The following is a 20,519-nucleotide window of genomic DNA, read 5'->3' as shown; positions in this document are numbered from 1 at the left end:
ATGCATGTGTTAGAAAGTATTTTGTTGTTAAAATTTTGCAATGGACCATGGTATGGTTTTAAGAGCTCTTTGTTATACACTAGTAATTATCAAGCTCAAGATGAACTGAATTTACTCCATATTGATTTCTATTTTTTAGGATCTTTGATACAAGCATATCTTGATGTATTTTTTAGATTTAGTGTGGAAAAAAAAGTTTTTGCAGTGTTAATGATGCATATCTCTGTAATTGTTCAAAGAAAATATTTGGTTGCCAGAGATCTTTTGTTTTTGAACCTAAATATATTACCTAATCTGTTGCAGTCCTAAACCTTTGCTGTTTCTTGGTCTGTTCCAGGTAGCCCAGTACCTACTGGACAAGAGCTTTGTCCTTGATGAGGAAAGCATGTATGAAGCCTCACTCAGAATTGAGCCTAAAGTGCCCAACTGATGGGGAAAGTGGACCTTCACACTTTGTTTCCTTTGTTAATATTACATATAAGTTAACATCTACATTTGCATTTGTATAGCTGTACATGGTAAAGATATTTGTTCTTCTGTACAGTAGATGTTTAAAGTTGTTTGATGACACAAATCATTTTGGTGTATATTTTTTGTTGTCATGTTGACACCTCCCGTAGGGAACTTTGTTTTAAATTGTTTGAGTATTTTAATAATAATAATAATAATAATAATAATAATAATAATAATAGAGGTCACTGTAGTTGCATGCAACCGTGTTTCTTAGTGACCAATGACATTATTTTGCATTATATAATACTGTGTCGAATTTGCACTTTCTGAGCACTAATGCTGCTGGCCTTTGTTCAGCAGGCTTGGGTTTTATTGATCATCGAAGTTCTCTGCAACCAATGTAGCATTGTATAAATGAATTGCAAAAAAAAAAATCAGGTAAAAGAACCCAGAGGAAATAGGCTAATTGTATTTTAAAAGAGGGAACGATGATCAGTGGAAATGACAGCAAGATATCCAAAGCATTTCTGTCTCTGTGCTTCCCAAACCAAAAAAGGAAGATATTTGTGTCTTCATTCATGTCCATTAGTCTAATCTCTGGTGGTTCCCAATTGTTTTATATCAATTTCACTGACTTTTATTGTGAATCAACCTAATCCGACCAACCAGGATCGCAATTTAGATGGAGCTTTGTTTATATTTGCTATATTTTGAAAATGCTCGTGTCATCCTGCTCACTTCTAAGGTACACAAAATTGTGTATTTTTGTTTCTTCTTCTAGAGTAATTCTAATCCTGATACCTATTTGGCATTCAAAAGTAGGTTGCTGAAATCACACAGCATGTATGGTCTCCTTTAGATACAGTATTATCAATGATAAAGTCATTTTTAGCAAATTTCACAAAATAAGGTTTTGCTCTGGGGATGTTTTGAGCATAGAGACACTTCTAAGCTGGTTCTAAACCATAAAATAACAATATTCCTCCAGAATTGGAAATCTGGTTAGAATATGTAAACATTGCTTACATGTCAGTTAGACAGAAGTATACTGAGAAATCTGACAACAGGGTTTTTTTTTCTTTCTAATTTGTAATAAATATATGCAAACAAAAACAGCTACAATTTTAGATCGTCACATTTAAGAAGATATTATGCAGACTTTATTAAAGGGCATATATCATCTATTTTTACAACTTTTCAATTGTGTTTAGGCTTGTAGTTGAAACTTACTTGTTAATTTCCATAACAGAAAGTTAGAAATTTTGTAAAAACTTTGAAAGGAAGACTAGCAGAAAAGTGATATTTTCCCACGATCAAAAACTGCCTTGGAATAATGGCAAATTGGAATGCCAAATTCATACACTCAGTGCATTACACATTAGCTTTCCAAAACAAAATGTGATAGCTAAGTTTCGAGCTCAAGTATGAGTTCATCCGGGAAACATCTATAGACAGATTAATAACTGAGGAGGAAATAAAAAAAGATGTGGTCTGACAGGGAGTAGCCCAGAGACATGAACCTGGGGGGAATAATGGTGCTCTATGCTGAGTACAATGTATTTAATTCACTGTATTAGTGAATAAAAAATTGGTGAATTGAGACAAAATCATGTAATTTGAAACACCCAAATTCTGGCAGCTTTCAGATAGCAATTTCTTATCTGCTTCTAATCAACAATATTATTTTGATGTGCACAGGCATGCGTTTCTAAAAAAAAAAACAAAAAAAACTGTGCAACTAGCCTAGTTTATATTAGCATGCAGTGATTGCAAAGGTTCCACATTGCTCCACATAGGCTTTAACTAAACTACAGTGAAATAGCTGTCAATTTTTTTTGAGGTTTTCAACATATTATTTTCTACCAACAGAGGACACCTAAAAGTAAGAGACTGTTTATTACCTGTTAAAAGTTTTTGTTATTGCCAAGGTATAAATTATTGTGTCCTTAGTCGTAGTTTGGATTGTTCCTTCTCTTAAATCTGAATTTCTAGTGATTTATATCTGAAAACACAAGTTTCAAATGGAGAGAATATATTTGGTGACTGAGGAAAAATCCATCCTCCCTGACTGTGCCTACTTCCATTGAACTAATCCAAATTTGCCAAATCTTAGAAAGTTTTTCCCCCCTGCCTCTCATTTACATGTTTACACCCTCTGAGAGTGCTATATCTCAAGGTGGATGTCATAATAGAATAGGGAAGTAAGTTTTTCTTTTATGCTCAGGGGGTTTGTTTTACCTTTCAGAAAGTTGTTTTAAAAATTACTTTTACACCTTTAAAACCAATGGAAATGTAAATTTTCTGGCTATAAAACATGATATATGCTTTTTAACTATTAAACATCTGTTAGATTGTGGAGTTTCTTTCTGTCTTTGATTTTAATCCCACGATTGTTTTATTGTCTGGTAAATGTTGTAAAGGCTTGCAATGGTCATCAGTCCAGGATTTGCAAACCTCAGCTCTGAGATACATGTTTTTATTAACCTGAAATTGACTAAGTGTATGAATTTTGCCAGGAAAGTGTTCTACCCCTCTTACATGAGGGCTCCAGAATCTCTTTAAACATCTTGGTTTAATTAAGAAATTCAGCTGAAAGCTGGATGACAAATTGCAGTGATTAAGAAAATTGATTTTCTTATGCATTGGAATGATTTAAGGTAAAATTTAAAAAAAAAAAGATTTCTGTTGCTTAAAGGTTTGACAAAACTATACAGTTTGTTCAAATTTCTTTTCTTAAAAGACTCACTAAAAGACCACATAAGGTTCTATGTGTTATACCTTCAAGTTTGGGTTTTACTTCTGTAGAGTAAAAGGTTGTTACTCTTCTGTAATTAAAAAGACAATCTGTCCTTCTTGCTGTTCCAGTGATTGTGGAACGTGACTGTATATCACTCTGTTATATGCATTGCTGTTAAAAACTATGATAAAATGTATTTGAATGACCTCTGCCTGCAGCATTCAAACACTATTTTTGTAGTAGTATACAAGAGAGTGAACCTGCTCTTTATATGAACCTGGGGAAGTATTTTGTACTTTGTTGTTAATTCACTTCACTGAAACATGCTGTACATTTTGTACATGCGAGCTGGCATATTTCTCAATGTGGAACAGTGTATCCCTCTCAAAAACAAGCTCTACGTAAAATGCTACAACAGTGTGGTCTTGAAACCATGACTTAGAGGTAGAGACACAACTTCAAAGTGTTTTGCATTTATACTGTAATCCTGTTTATAATCATTTCTGTTAGCAGGAATATAGTAACGTAGTGCTTATTCTGTGAATATCTGTATGTATTTTTACTATGTATGTACAGTACACTTTTATGGCTCATGTAGTAGGCATGCAACACCTTCACAGACAGAATTGAACTATTTAATGATAATATATACACTTATACATGCACATAATCTTATAAGGTATTTAAACAAATAAACATTTTTGCTGTTAGCAATACCCAGTGGTATGAAAATTATCTTTCAATCCTTTCGTTTCCACAGCTTAAGAAATATTCCCAGTTTTGTAAAAAAAAAAAAAAAATATATATATATATATATATGAAAAAAGAGAATTATGAAGATGAACATAACAACAAATAAGCAAAAATATGTTTCCCAATTACCTCTTGTTAATAAATCCATTTTATCTCAGGGTTATGTTGTCTCAAGTGTTTTTGTAGATCTAATAGTTCTGCACAAACAATTTTGTAATAAGGCTAATATATATGGAGTGTCCAGCAAAAAACCTAGGACACATTTTCTTTGTTGAATATCAGTTTAAAATTAAAAAGCAGAGTCGCTTTTTGTGAAAGACTTTGAGATTCTAAATTAGGTGAATCGGATTCCATAAAAATTACACAAAATATATAAACTTCAATCATCGATGTAAAAACTACTTGAAAAACCAGATACTACCTTGTATCTTTCTGTTACAATGAAGCATAACATTAAGTAATTTCTATTTAATATTCTTTCAATTCAACCAAGAATTTCTTTTTCTAAGACGCAATGAGATAGGCATATCTCTAAAGACAACAAAGTAATGTAAAAAGAGTATCAATTTTGAAAAAGCATTTACGTGTTTTTCATTGACCCTGTTTGCATGTTTCCATTGAATCATTTATTTTTTTTATGGTTTATATTTGCTATTGAGCACAACACATTTGTGAACAGAACAACCTCCTTTAAATTGCCCTAATCATTAGCTCCTTTCACAGGTTCTCCATTAGGTTTATGTTGTGACTGGCTGGGCCACTCCAAAATGTCAAAATTACTTTGAGTCAGACGAAAAATGTTGGTAGAAGTAAAAGATTACTTCAAACCTAAATTTGCCAGGGGTATTAATATTTTCAGGATCAAAGGTTTACATCAATAACTGTAATAAATTGCATGTAGTCTGTAAAATGAAAAGAAACCACGTTATTAAAGGTTTCGTTCTCGGTATTTAGGCTTGCAAATTGAAAATAAAATGTAGGAGGAAAAAAACTAAATGGGGATTTGGTCAGTTTTCCTAATTGGCCAACTTGAAACCAGGAAAGACTGTACTTTGGTGTTATTTTACTACTTTGTTCATTTCATATTTACAAAGTTATGTTAAAGCATAGCATAGCATAGCAATGCTATTACAACTTCCCTAGTTGAGCTATGGTTCAGCAGCAGATTGAACATTATACCTGTGCCAGTTAGCTGAGGTTCTCCCTCTCCTCTCGTCTACTCCATGGTTACTGATTGGCAGGAGGAGCTGTGTTTTTTTTATTGGTGCCTTATTCCGACAACAAACTGACGTCACAAACTGCTGAATGTTTCATGTTACTTGAAGGGCAGCGTTCACCTCGTGACTCCTTCATCTGTTTTCTCTCCACCTTCACCTCCGGCTGGAGCGCTAACAAGTGAACATGACGAGCGTCTGGCTTCTACTTAGCTTCGTGTCCTTAACTTCAGCGTTTTACTTGACTAAACGGGGTAAGACATTAATGCTTCAGTGGCTTTTATTGTTCGCTTTTTCAGAGTTTCACTTTCAGTATACCGCCTTGGTGTCAAGTTACTTTTTACTGTTTATTTTCTGCACCCGACTCATTTTAATGCTCTGTATTACTTTTCAGACGAGTTTCGTTTCAAATCATGGATGGCACAGGTGGGTCTGTTTACATTTTTTTTTTTCTTCCTGCTGAAAGTTTTCTATGTGCAATGTTACACGGAAGTTACCTGAGGTGAAAAATCAGTGCAGCACTGACAGGAAACTTCGCATGTACAGTACAACAAAGCATACGACTTCGAGGAGTACTACCAAAGACTGCAAATATTCACAGAGAACAAGAGGAGGATTGACAAACATAATGAAGGGAATCACTCGTTCACAAGTAGGATTAGTTGTTTTTTTTTCATTAATGTCATTAATTCTATTATTTGACACCCTTCTAAACTATGTTTTTCTAATCTCTATAAAGTGGGACTCAACCAATTTTCGGACATGACATTCAAAGAGTTCCGAAAGTCTTTCCTCTTGTCTGAGCCACAGGTAATGTCATTGGCACCAAACTTTGTTCACAAAGAACTTGTGTGTTGGATTTTCTTTGTCACAACATTAACCTGTTGGCCTATTGCAATTTTCAGAACTGCTCTGCCACTAAGGGGAACTACTTCAGCAGTAACGGACCACATCCAGACTCCATTGATTGGAGAAAGAAGGGGGATTATATAACACCAGTAAAGAATCAGGTGAAGTTAAATTCATTCGCTCACAATATAGCATTTTTTAAAAATAGGTTTTTTCTCCATTTATATAGAAATAGCGCACTTTGTACTTGCACAAAGTTTTGATATCTGCAAAGGAGACACTAACATGTAAAAACTGAGCTTTTCTTGAACACATGAACAACCCACATCTCCCATTACTGTCAAAATACCCTGATATTTGGATATTTAGTGTCACACAGCATTTTAACGTAACATGAAACTTTAAACTTAACAGAGGAGACTCATACCTTTACTTTCCTTTATGTTTATTAACCATAGTAGTAATTTCTAATTCTTGCGCAATTTTGTTTTCTTTGTTATTTCTTGTGTTTTTTTTAAACAAATTATTTTTGAAGTGCATTTATTATACATTTATTGCACAATTGTAGATCAGCCTCGAACTTAAATGGTACTGGAAGATAAGCTGCTTTAAGCGAATGATGTTCCAGTAAACAAAGTCACACCTCTGAGATGAGATATGTAGCTCCATGTTATCACCATTGTTAGGGAATTGATTACTACTCACTGATATCAGCTTGGAGTGATTCCAGTCTGACCTGAAGTCAAATTAATTCAGCTAATATGATGAGCTAATTAAACTTCCAGCCCAAGATAATGAGACAGTTATTAAGAATGGGAAATAAAAATAAGAAAGTGATGTTACTTCTAATACAGCTCTCTGACTGTTCCTACCTGATGCAGTAGCACTCTGAATTTCACACCCTTCATCTCAATGCCCATACAATATACAAAATAACAACACATCCAAAACAACACCCACAAACATGACACAAACTGATGTTCCACAAAATGGCTTTCATTCTTCTTTATTTAGACCAGATTTGTAAATATATAGCCCATAAATATGAGCTATGTATGTGACATCAGTGAGCTTTTTCTTCTTTTTTGGTTTGTTATTAATTATTACATTTCAGGGGCCATGTGGAAGTTGCTGGACTTTTTCCACAACTGGCTGTTTGGAGTCCGTTACTGCAATCTCCACTGGGAAGCTCCTGCCTCTGGTGACATACTTTTACTTTGTTGCCAAAACTTATATTCTTGTTCCCAGAAATGACTGTAGTGATCTAATACTGATTCTGATATTATTCAGTCAGAACAGCAGCTGGTAGACTGCGCCCAGGATTTCAACAACCATGGATGTAAAGGGTATGTGCTAGCATGTTACCATCCACTTTTAATGCGTTCCTTGCATCAGTCATCTCTCTATAATGGAGACCTGTATTTGTCCCCTAGCGGTCTTCCCAGTCAAGCATTTGAGTACATCATGTACAACAAGGGGCTGATGACAGAGAAGGATTACCCATACACATCTGTGGTAATTTTTCAGCCGTTCTAAATGCTGAATGTTAAAGGCCCCTATAATGATATGATGTAATGTTTTCTCTTGGATTATTTAAGGAGGGTGTATGTTATTATAAGCCATCCATGGCTGCTGCTTTTGTGAAGGAAGTGAGGAACATAACAGCGGTAAGTGACCATCGGCATGATTTAAAAAAAAAATCTTTCTGAAAGTGAAGGAAGATAAAAAGGTTTACTGTTGTTTCTCAGTACGACGAGATGGGAATGGTTGATGCTGTCGGTACTCTGAATCCTGTTAGTTTCGCCTTTGAGGTAACCAGTGACTTCATGCATTACCACCAGGGTGTGTACACCAGGTGAGAGCAAATGTCGACATGGAAATTGTTAAAACTTAACATGAAAAACATATATCTTTGTGATTAAGCTATATATATTGATATTTTCTGTAATTAGAGTAGATCAAAATTTGTGTCTTAAATTTTCTCACAAATGAGTAAAATGCAAACCTAAATTCATACGTACATCTGCTATTTAGGTGTAAATTTCAATGTTGAGAATTTTCTATTTGACTTTAAGTTCTTAGTACTAAAACATAGGACTTTTATGTAAACAGAAGTTATTATTATAGTTTCAGTTCCTCATTTCCTATACAATCAGTCATGAGTAAAAAGTCACATGTCACTTTTGGTCTATTCCTTTTTCCAGCACTACATGCCACAATACAACAGATAAGGTGAATCATGCTGTGCTAGCTGTTGGGTATGGACAAGAGAACGGTACCCCCTACTGGATAGTGAAGAACTCATGGGGACCTTATTGGGGCATAGACGGGTAAACCTCTTTTTTCAGTTACACAGTCCAAAAATATCAGTGCAGGCCTACAAAAATAACAACTTTTTGCCCTCACAGGTATTTCCTTATTGAAAGGGGAAAGAATATGTGTGGACTCGCTGGCTGCTCATCTTTTCCGGTGGTGTGACCTTATTACATGATCATGACTTACAAAATTACATGTCTCACAAAATGAAGGCACAGTGAGCAATTTCTTAACCATAGCAATAAAATGCTATTTTCTGTTTTTGATTGAAGAGTTTTAATCTCTACTAAGCCATTACTATGTGATGGATTGAATCATATTTAGATTTATGTGCAATTGTGATAACTGAGATGATCACATTGTTGTTTATTGTTTCATACATCAAACTCAAAAATAAAATATTTTTAACTTGTGTGTGTGTTTCTTTAAAAAGTTTATTGCAGGTGCCAAGAGCTTTCCCAGATATGACAGAAAATTAGTTTTTCAAGACTTACCAGTTTAGATGTTGGTGCATAATTTAAGACATTGCAGTTAAACATGTAATAATGCCTTTCTGCAAAGAAAGAAAATAAGATAAATCAGTGTACCTCCAATAGCCATAAAGATGTTTAATTTTAGTTTAACTGAATCCACTACCCTAGTGAGATAAATAATGTCAGATTATGAAAAAATTAACTAACTTAAGTCAAGATACCAATTAAATCATCAAGATTTTAGACTGGGTAGGCTTTTACCATAATAGTTGATAGCAGTTTGGTACAACCTTGTCATGCAGTTCAGACGGAAAGTACTTTTTTATATAGTGCCAAATTGGCTTGGGTAGCGATTTCCCTGGGTAAAAAATATATATAATTTGAAAATTGCTTTTGTGGATTGCTGTAGAGTCAACTGCAAAACGTAAGTGATGGTCTGCTGTCGCTACATGCTCATCCAGGAGGAATGTTGCAAGTCAATCACTCAATGCTATCTGCTAGATGTCCTTTGATAGGAAACTTTCTAATCTGATTTGAATAATAAAGTTTAATGCACTGTTAATAACTAGGATTAATTGGAATTTATGTGATTGAATTGAAATGAATTGTATCTTTTTTTCTGAAAAGTGGCTTGAGATGAGCTGCTGTGAATTGGCACTAAATAAACTGCATTGATTTTCTAAATGAGAAGCTCATTTAAATCATCCTTTTATATAAGCCTGGTGAAAGATTTTTACATTTCAACCATCAATGGACATCACCCAGACTTGGCTTTTTATTCTTGAAATGTGTGATTTCCAAATTACTGAAAGTCATTTTGATAGTTAAAATTGGCCCTCATATATTACAGCGATATATTACACACCTACAGACTGCATTTCCCAGAATGCTCTTTCGCGCTTATCTTCAGCCAATGAGAATTTGTTTTATTGATTCGGCGCAAAATCCAGTGTTTAGTTGAGTTCCTGGTCCAAGAGAAGCTCAAACTTTTGCGCCACTTTAATGCACTTTAAGATTTGCAAACCAGCGGTTGGAAGAACTAAACGCACGTGCTCCCGTCCGGTGTCGCGAGCAATGTTTCGGAAACTGAGTGCAGTTTCTTGACCAGAAGTCTTGTAGCCCCTCAGCTAACATAGGTTACCTCAGCTTCATAACAACAATGTCCAGTCTGCCTCAAAATAATCTGAAGGAACAGCTGGCGAGGCACAACAACGCTGCTCACAGCAAGTTGTCTCTGGCTAAACCTAAAACGGGGTAAGTGCTGTTTCTTTACAGCAAAAAGCGAAAAGAAAAAAAAAGCTAACATGTGAGCTATCAACAGTGCTAGCTTGTATCATAGCAGTCATTTCACTTTATTTTCTCGGAAAAATGCATGCTTATCCGTTTTAAACTGTAGCAAGGGGGTATTTAGAACTAGGTTTTCCCACTTTAAATTAAAATGTTAAAGTTGAGATAAAGATAATAACAGTCAAGTTACCAATTTCTGGAGAGCTAAATCTGCAGCTTCTACCAAAGCAATTACAAATTATATGTACATGTGCTTTAAAAATGCCGTGCTGAATTTAAAAATCAGCAGTCCCATAAAAGTGACAAAATAAACCCTTAAAGCATATTAACTATCAGTAGGTCTGAAGATAGAAATTTAAAGAATTTAACACAAAGAAAAGCTGCATGAAAAACATACCTAAAACGAAGAAGATAATTGTCTTCATATAGTTTTCAGTTCTTAAAGCTTGATTTTAAAAAAATGACACACGATATTCCCCCTGTATCTGTATCTCCTTTTTGAATTTATTATGTGTTTGCACTTTCAGGGCTTTCTCGTTCAAAAAACAATCTTCATCGGGTACAACTAAAGTGGAGTACCCAACAAAGGTAAACAGTCCAAACATTTTGGCAAACAGGAACGTGAATGTGCAGGGGAAAAGTTTATTGACTAAATCTTCTTTAACATTTTCAAACAAGCTTGAAAGGACTCAGAAATCCAAAATCAACAACTTCTTCCCTCCAAGTACAAATTCCAAGTCCAATTTCAGCCTAGCCGGTAACTCCACTTCAGCATGTCAGGCACCCCCAGCAGATACTGGCGGTAAGGTGATTGCTGCTCCTGCTAAACCCGACAACCCGTCCTCCTGTGGTGGGAAAGGAAACAGCTCCACAGGATTAGATTTATCTGATTTACCTTTTGACGACTGGGATGATTTTGAAGACTTTGAAACACCTACCAAAACAAAAAACGACTCCCTCTGCTCAGAGAAATCAGTACGGGTCACCAAGACAGTGTCATCCTCAGATGAAGAATTTCCAGAGTTCACTGGAAAACAAAGCCACGGTCATTTAAAATCGGAGTTAAGCAAGAAGAACAGAGAACAATCTTGTATGGAGAAAGAAGAACCGGAACCCGGTGTTGGTAAAACAGCAGTCTCATTAGAACCTAGTTTAGTTGATGGGCTTCCAGACGATGAAGTGGAAGATACTCCTGTTAAAAGGACCAGAAGGCGCTGTCCTCCTCCACATGTGACATCTGTGTTGAGTGATAGCGATGAGGAGATCAGCACCATGTCTGAACCTTTAAAAGATAAAACAGGTAAATGGCGTTCTGGTTTATAACGTTTGAATATGGACAGCCGACATAGTCCTAATAAGAACTAAAATACAACGGGTCACAGTGAGATACTTTTTGTGCTTCTCAGATGAAAAGGCAAAATGGATTGATCCTAAAGTGATCAAGCTAAATGACAACTCTGAACCCAAGGAAGACGTGGATTATATTCCTGATTCACCTCCTCCTGATGAGACTTTTTATAGGCCTTCTTCAGCAGAGACAAGGTGGGCAAATGTCATGTCACACAGCTATTGAAATAGAGTTCCTGCTATAAAATTTGAATAGAAGATTTCCAAGGTTGGATAAGTAAAGAAAAATATTTCTGTCCATTCTTTATTTCATTTTCTTGTCTACCCATATGTTCATCTGTCCATTTGACCATCCTTTCATATATTTTTACCATTGTGTTTGTGAATACATTTATTGATCTACTGATCTATGTGTTCATCCACCCTCACATACATGGGATTGAGAATAGAGTTAATTTTAATATGATAAAGTAGGTAATTTTGACAACAAAGACGTGTATTTATACAAAACGTTTTTCTTCTGTTCTACTGAACACTGAAAAAAATCTTGTAAATTGCTTCAGTTTTTAAATGCTTCTTAGTTTTGAATACACTTTTTGGGGGAAAACAGAAAATAGTAATTTAAATCTACTGTAATAATTATTGTTTTAGAGAATATTCTTAGAGTAGATACATTTCATCAAGATTCAATTGTTGACTTTCTTAAACCCTCTTATTGAATCCATTCATCTGCATGTGGAACAGACCTGAGGTCTCATAAAATTCAGCAAAATGTTTTTTTTTCTTTTTTTTTTTATAGAAGAACTCACTCAGGCATTGTACAGAGCAGAGACAAACTTTTCCAATCAAACATCCCTGCTGCAACTCTGCTTGAACCTTCTAATAACCTCTCCAGTGACAAAACAAGTGAGTTTGATTTACTTGCTTTTCTGTTTGCCTTTTCTGTTTCTTTTTAAAGTTTTTGTACTCAGTTTTATCTCTTTCATTCCTGCAGAGGAACAACTCTTCATCATTATGGAGTCCATCTGTACTCTGGTTGATTCCATCCCCGAACATGAACTGATAGCTTTGACCTGTGGGAATGAACTTTTGCTGAAGAGGGCTTATAGGTTTGTTCACTTATACTCAGCAGAAGATGTGCTAATGTCTTATTTGGTTGAATCTAAGTGTGACTGCAGTCATTCCCTTTTTTCTTACAGGAAAAGGATTCTTGCTTGTGGGGTTGATTCTTTGCGTATGCCGCAGCCGGACAGCACAGTGATTTCTGACACCAGCTACAAAGAAACTTTTTCCAGTTGTAGTGCATCTAGTCTGACGTCTCCCAGCAGTTCCCTCTTTTTGGACACTAAGAAACCTCTGAATTCCCAAAGATTGTCAGTAATCTCTGTGGACTATGACTCTGATAACTTGGACAGTGCCAGTTTAAAGCCCTGGAATAAGACGGAAAGCAGTATTTGCGACTCTCCATCAGCCCAAAGTTTCACAAAACCACATTTTAGTCTCTCAGAGAAAACAAGCTCTGATGTTAATGATACTGATCTTTTCTTCTCTGCCAAGAAATTGGAAGATGAGCAACTCAAATCCAAAACCCCAACACATGCAATTACCACAGACTTTGAAGCAGACGACTTTGATGTTGACGATTTTGATATAGATGACTTTAATGATTCTGACATCCCTGATTACTTTGATGAACCTCCAACTTCGTCTATGTTGAGTGAAAACCCAAACACTACATGTGCTGCTGTGACAAAAGGAGGACCAAACAAGTCGCCATGGGACAAGAAACCAGTGACTCCTGTTTCTGCTCCAAAACCTCAGAAGATTTATTCACCAGGCAAGGCAAAATGCAACCAGTATTTCAAGTGAAATATGTGAATATTTTCACTTGGAAAAAATTTTCTTTCTTTCCCAAAAATATTAGAGGCAGTAGTTTTACATTTGGTCACTAGATGGCAGTAAATTACACTGGAGAAGTATTTTTATCAGCCTCTCAAGAAACTAATATGTCATGTTGCACTAATCCAATATTATATAATCTTTATTTTTTACAGGACACTGCATATGTTCTTATTTAACATTGATTCAATTTTACAGATTATTTTTCTTTCTCACATTTTTTAGAGCCCAACTTCAAAAACCCGGCTCACGATCGCTTCCGAGGCTTTGACTTCCCTCATTCGCAGGAGATGATGAAGATTTTTCATAAACGTTTTGGACTCCGTCAGTTCAGATTTAATCAGCTGGAAGCGATTAATGCCACTTTGCTGAGAGAAGATGCATTTGTTTTGATGCCAACAGGTTGGTTTAAGCAAACTTCGGTTATAGTTTAGTTCATATAGTGGCAAATTCTTTTGGTTACCATTTTTGAAAGAATGTTGTCTCTGGCATTTATTCCAAAAATCTGGATGTCAACAATAACAATCTGCTGCATTTTTAGCATCCTGTCTCAGATGTTTTCAATTAATCTAACAACCAGCGTGAAAAATAACCTCTTTTCTCACCTTGGTGTGCTTTTTATAGGAGGGGGTAAAAGTTTGTGCTACCAGCTGCCTGCCTGTCTCTCATCTGGAGTGACTGTTGTTGTTTCTCCACTTAAGTCGCTTATTGTTGACCAGATCCAGAAACTTACCACTCTAGATGTGAGTATGTTTGTCAGGCACCAGTTGAATGTTGTGTATGGAAGCTGTTGGCATAAGGTGATTAAACTCATTGCTCAGCTGGAAGGAATGTTAACCAAACAATAAAGTTACATTTTTGTGATTTTTATTTTTTTTTCCCTCATTTTTTCCTCATTCATTCTTTGCTTAGTCATTCTTTTTTTTTGCATTGAATATAAGATTAGATAAGTTGTTGTAATATTTAGTTTGCTTCACCACACGCAATAAAATATAAAGTAAATTAACTTCTACCTAAATTTCAGATTCCAGCAACAAGTCTGTCTGGTGATAAAAGTGACAGTGAGGCAGGAAGGATTTATATGCAGCTCTCCCGCAAAGACCCAATCATTAAACTGCTGTATGCCACACCTGAAAAGGTGAGTTTTAGTGATTTGTGTTTGTAAAATTTAAAATTTTATTTATATATAAGTTTGGTGGTTTTCTTTTTCCTTTAAGGTGAGTGCAAGCAACAGGTTGATCTCTGCTCTGCAGAACCTGTATGAGCGAGGCCTTCTAGCCCGCTTTGTCATCGATGAGGCACATTGTGTCAGTCAGGTATGTTGTTGCACTTGTGTGTGTACAGACAACTATGCTTACATTTTTTAATCAATCTTAATTAACCATAAAATTATCCCTATGTTTTTCAGTGGGGCCATGATTTTCGTCCAGACTACAAGAAGTTGCATGAACTGCGTCAGAAGTTTCCCAACATACCAGTGATGGCCCTGACAGCTACCGCCACCCCCCGTGTGCAGAAAGACATCCTCAACCAGCTAAACATGAGTAAACCACAAGTGTATGTGTTTATCTTTCAGACCGCATCACTTATTTATGGCGGCAATTCTGAACGCCGACCTCAGATAGCCAGGAGTGACTGCATTCTTTCTGTTTGTTTTTCAGATTTACCATGAGTTTCAACAGAACAAACCTCAAGTACGCCGTTTTGCCCAAGAAACCCAAAAAGGTTGACGAGGACTGCATCAGCTGGATCAAGAAGCACTACCCACGTAAATAATTCAGTCATTTTCCGATCCTGGCGCTATTTTTGGAACGCTGTTGTTACTGCAAGGTTAAAAATTCAACTGTATGTGAAGACTTGAGGGCAGCAATAGCAGTCTACTGAGGAGGAAAAAAGCTGTCTGGCTGTAAAGACAGGATTTTTTGTCAGTATAGAAGTAATGTTTCTATTACTTTGTACTATCATTACTCCAGTTTTGCTGAAATATGTAACAGCACTTTTCATGTTTTGTTTCCTTTTTTTCATTCTGGCAGGAGACTCTGGCATTGTATACTGCCTGTCTCGTAATGACTGCGATGCCCTGGCAGAGAGTCTGAAGAGAGCAGGGATACAGGCATTGTCGTATCATGCCGGACTGAGCGATGGCAACAGAGAATATGTGCAGAGCAAATGGATCAATCAGGATGGTTGCCAGGTTAGATCACAACTCATGAAGATTCCCAGTTAAATGTTAAAAGATTTGGGAACTGCTAATTCACCTGCTGGTGGATGCAGAGGCTTCCTATTGATTAGGTTTATTTGTTCTTTTGTCCTCCAGGTCATTTGTGCCACAATAGCCTTTGGTATGGGTATAGACAAACCTGATGTGCGCTATGTGATCCACGCCAGTCTGCCTAAATCAATGGAGGGTTACTACCAGGAGTCCGGAAGAGCCGGCAGAGATGGAGAGATCTCCCACTGCATTCTCTTTTATTCCTATACTGATGTCCACCGCATCAAAAGGATCATTAGCAGTATGTAACAAAAAATAATAAAAATAAAACTATATTAATTATGAGGCATGAACTGGTTACCAGAATCAAGATTAGAACAGAGTTTTAAATAATCAGTCTCAGAACTTTACTAAAACCTTTGACGGGTTCTGAATTATTTTCTGTCATGTGCTCCAAGCCTGTGGCGACATGACGCATTTCTACTACAAATAAGAGATGACAACATCTCAGAATCTCACTTTAAAAATTCCCAATATTTTTAAAAAACTATAATTGACACGCTATATGTTCTGCATGTCCGTAAAGACACCAGTTGCAGATAGGCTGACAAATAACAATTTAATAGATTATTATACTTGTGTTACTGTACAAGCACCTAAATGCCAAACAGGGGACGGTATTCCACAAAATGAGCACTCCAAAACTTAAACCAAAAAGAAATCTATATTACATAATATGATACTTGTAATAAGGAACTAGGTTCCTTTATTAGTAATGGGAATATTGGTTGTAATAGATCCAAATTTGAAACTGTTATTTCTTTGATACTGTTCGATTAACCGTCCATGACAACTTGTTGCAAAATAAATACCGTCAATTCATGGTTCCAAATAGTACTGAAACTGTTGTTTTAAATATCTCTTAGTTTTGAGGGAGATTTGTAATGTTCTCCCTTTTAGTAGTTTCTGGTTGTTCTTTTGTCATCACAGTGGACCAAGAAGGCAACAAACACTCCAAGACGACTCATTACAACAACCTCCACAGCATGGTGCACTTCTGTGAGAACGTGATGGAGTGCAGAAGGATTCAACTTCTCGCCTACTTTGGAGAACTGAAGTTCAACAGAAACTTCTGTAAAGACCATCCGGACGTCAGCTGTGATAACTGTGCCAAGCCCAATGTAAGAACCTTTTTTTTTCCTGTTGAGATTGGTTTGAAAACCTGACCCATCCTTGACCCAAATGATTGAATGTTGTTCTTTTTTTTTCATGCAGGAATATAAACTGAGGAAGGTGACTGATGATGTGAAGAAGATTGTGAGGTTTGTTGAGGAGAACTGTGAGAAAGTTGGAGCAAGGTTTGGAAAGACACCCCAGCAAAACCGACTGACACTAAACATGCTCGTGGACATATTTATAGGTAAACGCTTTTATTTCCTGCAATAAAACTAGTACTAAAAAAAGTCCAATATTTACTATACACCTCATGTTTTGAAACATATCTTCTCCAGGGGCTAAATCTGCCAAAATACAGACAGGAATGTTTGGGATGGGAGCTGCTTACTCTCGCCACAATGCAGACCGTCTCTTCAAGAAACTGGTTTTAGATAATGTTCTGGTCGAAGATCTCTACATCACCAACAATGGCCAAGCGGTGTCTTACATTTCTGCTGGACCCAAAGCAATGAACATACTGTCTGGTCACATGGAGGTAACTGGTCACCTGTCAAGTTACACAACAGAGCTGATTAGGAAATTTTTTTAAGGAGAGGCTTGATTTTTTAAACTAATACCATAACAATTTGAAAGAGACTGTCCAGAAAAAAAAAAAAAAAAAACTTCACTTGGATAGTGTGGTGAGGTATTGTTAAGTATTTGCTGATGCAGATAATTATTTTGAGTAAACTTACAGGAGGAACATGAGGAGAAAACAGTTATTGACTTATGTAATAAAATAATCTAAGGATGCCAGCTGATGTTTTGTACTGATAAGGGCATGACAAAATAAAAACTGCAGCAAACAGATTTGTTGCTGCAAAGCTGGAACGGTCTGACGTAGCTGACCGTTCCTGATGAAGCTGTGTTGTCTTCATCCCTGAGCCTTGGGTTGTTCCTTCCAGGAAGCCAATATTATTGTGTCATAAATAATTAAAACACATAATGCAATGGAAATTTCGTTGAATTCTGTTCAATGACAATAAATGCTATCTATCTATCTATCTATCTAATCTGAGATACATAGCTAACTTTCTTGTATGAGTGCTCAGTCAATCCTTTTTTGTGTTGCCAATAGGTGACCAAAAATACAATTTCAAAAAGTCTTTTTCATGGAAATTGCCAGATTTCTGTTTACAATAGTAAACAATCATTCTGCACTGTTAGTTGCACTACACACTCATTCAAATACTGTGTGATAGTGCCTTTCTGTTTTGAAGAGGCATGTTTTATTTTGTTATATGTTAAAAAAACCTCAATTTTAAGTTGGTTATACTAATTACATCGTTTCAGATTTTAGTATTAACTCATCTTAGGTAATTGCTACATTTCGGTGCCCAAATGGACTTTGCAGATTTAGGACCCAGTGTGACTTTTTTGTTTTGTTGTTCTTGTCTTATTTATTGAGGAATAAATCAACAGTCTTCCATATTGGTCTCATTTAGGTGGAGTTCTATGAGACAGAGAGCGCGTCCAGCATCAGGAAGCAGAGAGCTGCTGTGAAGAGCATCTCCAAGAGAGAGGAAATGGTTCAGAATTGTCTGAAGGAGCTGATAGATCTGTGCAAGCAGCTGGGCAAAGCGTTTGGCCTTCACTATTACAACATCTTCTCCACTGCCACCTTGAAGAAGATATCTGGTAATTTCTCAGACTGTGTATCAGATAAATGGATTTGAAGTGAATTTAATAACTTTCTTCTTTCCCACGTCCAGAGAAACTTTCTTCCGATCCGGAGGCTCTTTTACAAATTGATGGAGTGACGGAGGACAAACTGGAGAAGTATGGAGCTGAAGTCATTAAGGTTCTTCAGAAATACTCTGAATGGCAGCTACCTGGTAGGAGGATATGCATCTTCAGTATTACAAGATTTTTTTTACATGCATGGGTGTGGTATACACTGTTGTGATTATTATTATTTTTTTCTCTGTAGTGGATGAGCAGACTGAAAGTGCTGGAAATGGCTGGATAGACACAAGACGCACAGAAGATGACGATACGGAGTCCTCAACCTATTTCAGCAACCAGCCTGCTCAGGGACAAAAGAGGAAGAAAGCTCCATTCTTCAAGTATTCTAAGAAGATGAAAGCATACGGCAACCAAGGCTATTCCTCTAAAGGGTATGTAGAGTCATAGTTTCATTACCATCGGCTCTGTGAAAAAGTAATCACCACCTCCCAGGTTTCTTCTGTGTTTTTCTTTCTTCATTTTAAAAATTTCAGATCATCAGACAAATTTTATATTTATATTTTTATATCAAGATAACCGAATTAAATATGGAAAGTAGAAGTCCATCTACCTTCAAACTTGGTTGGTTTGGATAAAGGTATTCACAGTCTGGAGTGATGACCACCAGGCAATGACAATGGCGGAGTGAATCGAACCGGCAATCTACCAATTGCAGGATGAACTCCTACTGCCATTACCACCATCATCCCCTCTGCTTATCTCTGTTTGATTATTATTTGATGATCTGAAACACTTCACATGTGACAAAAAAGCTAAAAGTAGTTGCAATCTGTTTGGGGGGAGGGCAATAAAGTTTCCTTTTCTGATGTCTGTTTTTTCTCTTTTCTTTGTCGCTGTGTATTTTAGTCGTGGCTATAGCTACAATAAATCGTCCTCTGGCTCCAGGGGTGGCTCCCAGAGTTCGGGTCGGGGGTCTACGACTTCTGCAGCAGGCAAAAATCTAGGATTCCTGTCTGCCCCAACGCCTCAAAGCAACCAGCGGCCATTTTTAAAACCAACCTACTCTCACATAAGCTAAGTGGGGTTTTGTTCTCAATATCTCAAATATTCAGTTAGTTTAAAGTTTTGTAACACAGCTAGTTAATGTAAGAGCTGTACATTGTAATTCTGTACTGCTAGTGAAATGTTTTCTGTGTTGTGACTGTTGTAAATTGATGTTTTTAATTTTACGAGCACAATGACTCAATCTTGAATTTTTTGTAATAAACAGATTTTCTATAAATATATAGTTGTATTCTGCTTGTTGGAAAGAGGATTCTGAACACATAAATCACAACGACAGACACATTTTTTTGTTTTTCTTTATTTCAAGTTTGAATAGTTTCTTTTAATGGCACCAGATACAGGGACTATTGGGGAGAAACAATATTTTATACTGACTTGTACAGAAGCTTGCCTACAGTACAAACATCGGTTTGGAATGGATTAGACGAAACAAGAACTGGATTTGGCACATGAATTTTTAGAAGATTTACATGTTTTAAATATTTAACATAATTTAAACAACAATTTCCAATCGAAGGAAAAAAAAAATGAGGCAAACTACAAATCACACCACCAGACACGTTAATGCACATATTCTGACATTTATGCGCCGTAGTGTGTTGGATTTCTACTGGGAGTAACAGAGAGGCAGAAAGCAGAGCTGGATTTAAAGTCATGGCAAGTTTCATTATTTGTGTTGTGCAACAAGACTTGCCAGGATTAAATATGAAAATTAGGTTAACAATTAAGTTGATTTATTCTGAATACAGTATAAAAAGAAAATCAGTGGAACCTCTTATGTGCCTGAGATGGTGTAAGGGGAAAAAAAATCAACTGAAAACCTCAGCTTTCAGCATGTAAAGTGAAATGAGTACTTAATCTTTCAGTGCAAAAAAAAAAGTTAAAACACTGCTTCAAGTACTGATGACCTTATTTTCTTTATAAATCACAGACAACAAAATATATTGATCATAGTTGCATGTCTGACCAAACCTACACTCATCTCCTGTTAAAGAGAATAAAAGCAAATGAAA

General features: G+C 36.2%; 3 protein-coding genes across 4 annotated transcripts in view; all 3 read left to right on the top strand.

Annotated features, from left to right (window-relative positions):
• rasgrf1 (Ras protein specific guanine nucleotide releasing factor 1) overlaps positions 1–4,102 on the top strand; it is a 28,719-nt gene extending 24,617 nt beyond the window's left edge. The window contains exon 27 of the mRNA XM_028042210.1: positions 338–4,102. Coding sequence (XP_027898011.1) covers positions 338–430 — 93 coding nt within the window. The 3' untranslated portion in view covers positions 431–4,102. The remainder of the gene's footprint in view (positions 1–337) is intronic.
• A 1,142-nt stretch (positions 4,103–5,244) lies between these two features.
• On the top strand, positions 5,245–8,734 carry ctsh (cathepsin H). Its single transcript, XM_028042222.1, has 12 exons — positions 5,245–5,411; positions 5,552–5,583; positions 5,704–5,809; positions 5,897–5,967; positions 6,063–6,167; positions 7,121–7,207; positions 7,297–7,352; positions 7,440–7,521; positions 7,605–7,673; positions 7,755–7,861; positions 8,211–8,336; positions 8,415–8,734. The coding sequence occupies exons 1-12, from the start codon at positions 5,345–5,347 to the stop codon at positions 8,482–8,484; spliced, it is 978 nt and encodes a 325-aa protein (XP_027898023.1). The 5' UTR covers positions 5,245–5,344; the 3' UTR covers positions 8,485–8,734.
• A 981-nt stretch (positions 8,735–9,715) lies between these two features.
• On the top strand, positions 9,716–20,385 carry blm (BLM RecQ like helicase). Of its 2 annotated transcripts, XM_028044049.1 has the most exons (22): positions 9,716–10,049; positions 10,610–10,670; positions 10,761–11,382; positions 11,489–11,624; positions 12,229–12,335; positions 12,424–12,538; positions 12,629–13,266; positions 13,554–13,730; positions 13,953–14,071; positions 14,353–14,466; positions 14,546–14,644; positions 14,737–14,885; positions 14,990–15,096; positions 15,362–15,522; positions 15,646–15,841; positions 16,531–16,721; positions 16,816–16,960; positions 17,052–17,251; positions 18,201–18,393; positions 18,468–18,590; positions 18,686–18,872; positions 19,348–20,385. In XM_028044049.1, exons 1-22 carry the CDS (start codon positions 9,955–9,957, stop codon positions 19,517–19,519), a joined length of 4,107 nt encoding a protein of 1,368 aa, XP_027899850.1. In that variant the 5' UTR covers positions 9,716–9,954; the 3' UTR covers positions 19,520–20,385. The 2 variants fall into 2 exon arrangements, with proteins under 2 accessions (XP_027899850.1, XP_027899840.1); XM_028044039.1 differs by having other exon boundaries at positions 10,610–11,382.
• Positions 20,386–20,519: the final 134 nt, after the last annotated feature.

This window comes from Xiphophorus couchianus, chromosome 2 (genome assembly GCF_001444195.1).
Source record: "Xiphophorus couchianus chromosome 2, X_couchianus-1.0, whole genome shotgun sequence".
Lineage (NCBI taxonomy): Eukaryota > Metazoa > Chordata > Actinopteri > Cyprinodontiformes > Poeciliidae > Xiphophorus > Xiphophorus couchianus.
Note: the sequence above shows the minus strand (reverse complement) of the source record. Positions and strands in the feature narration are given on the sequence as shown.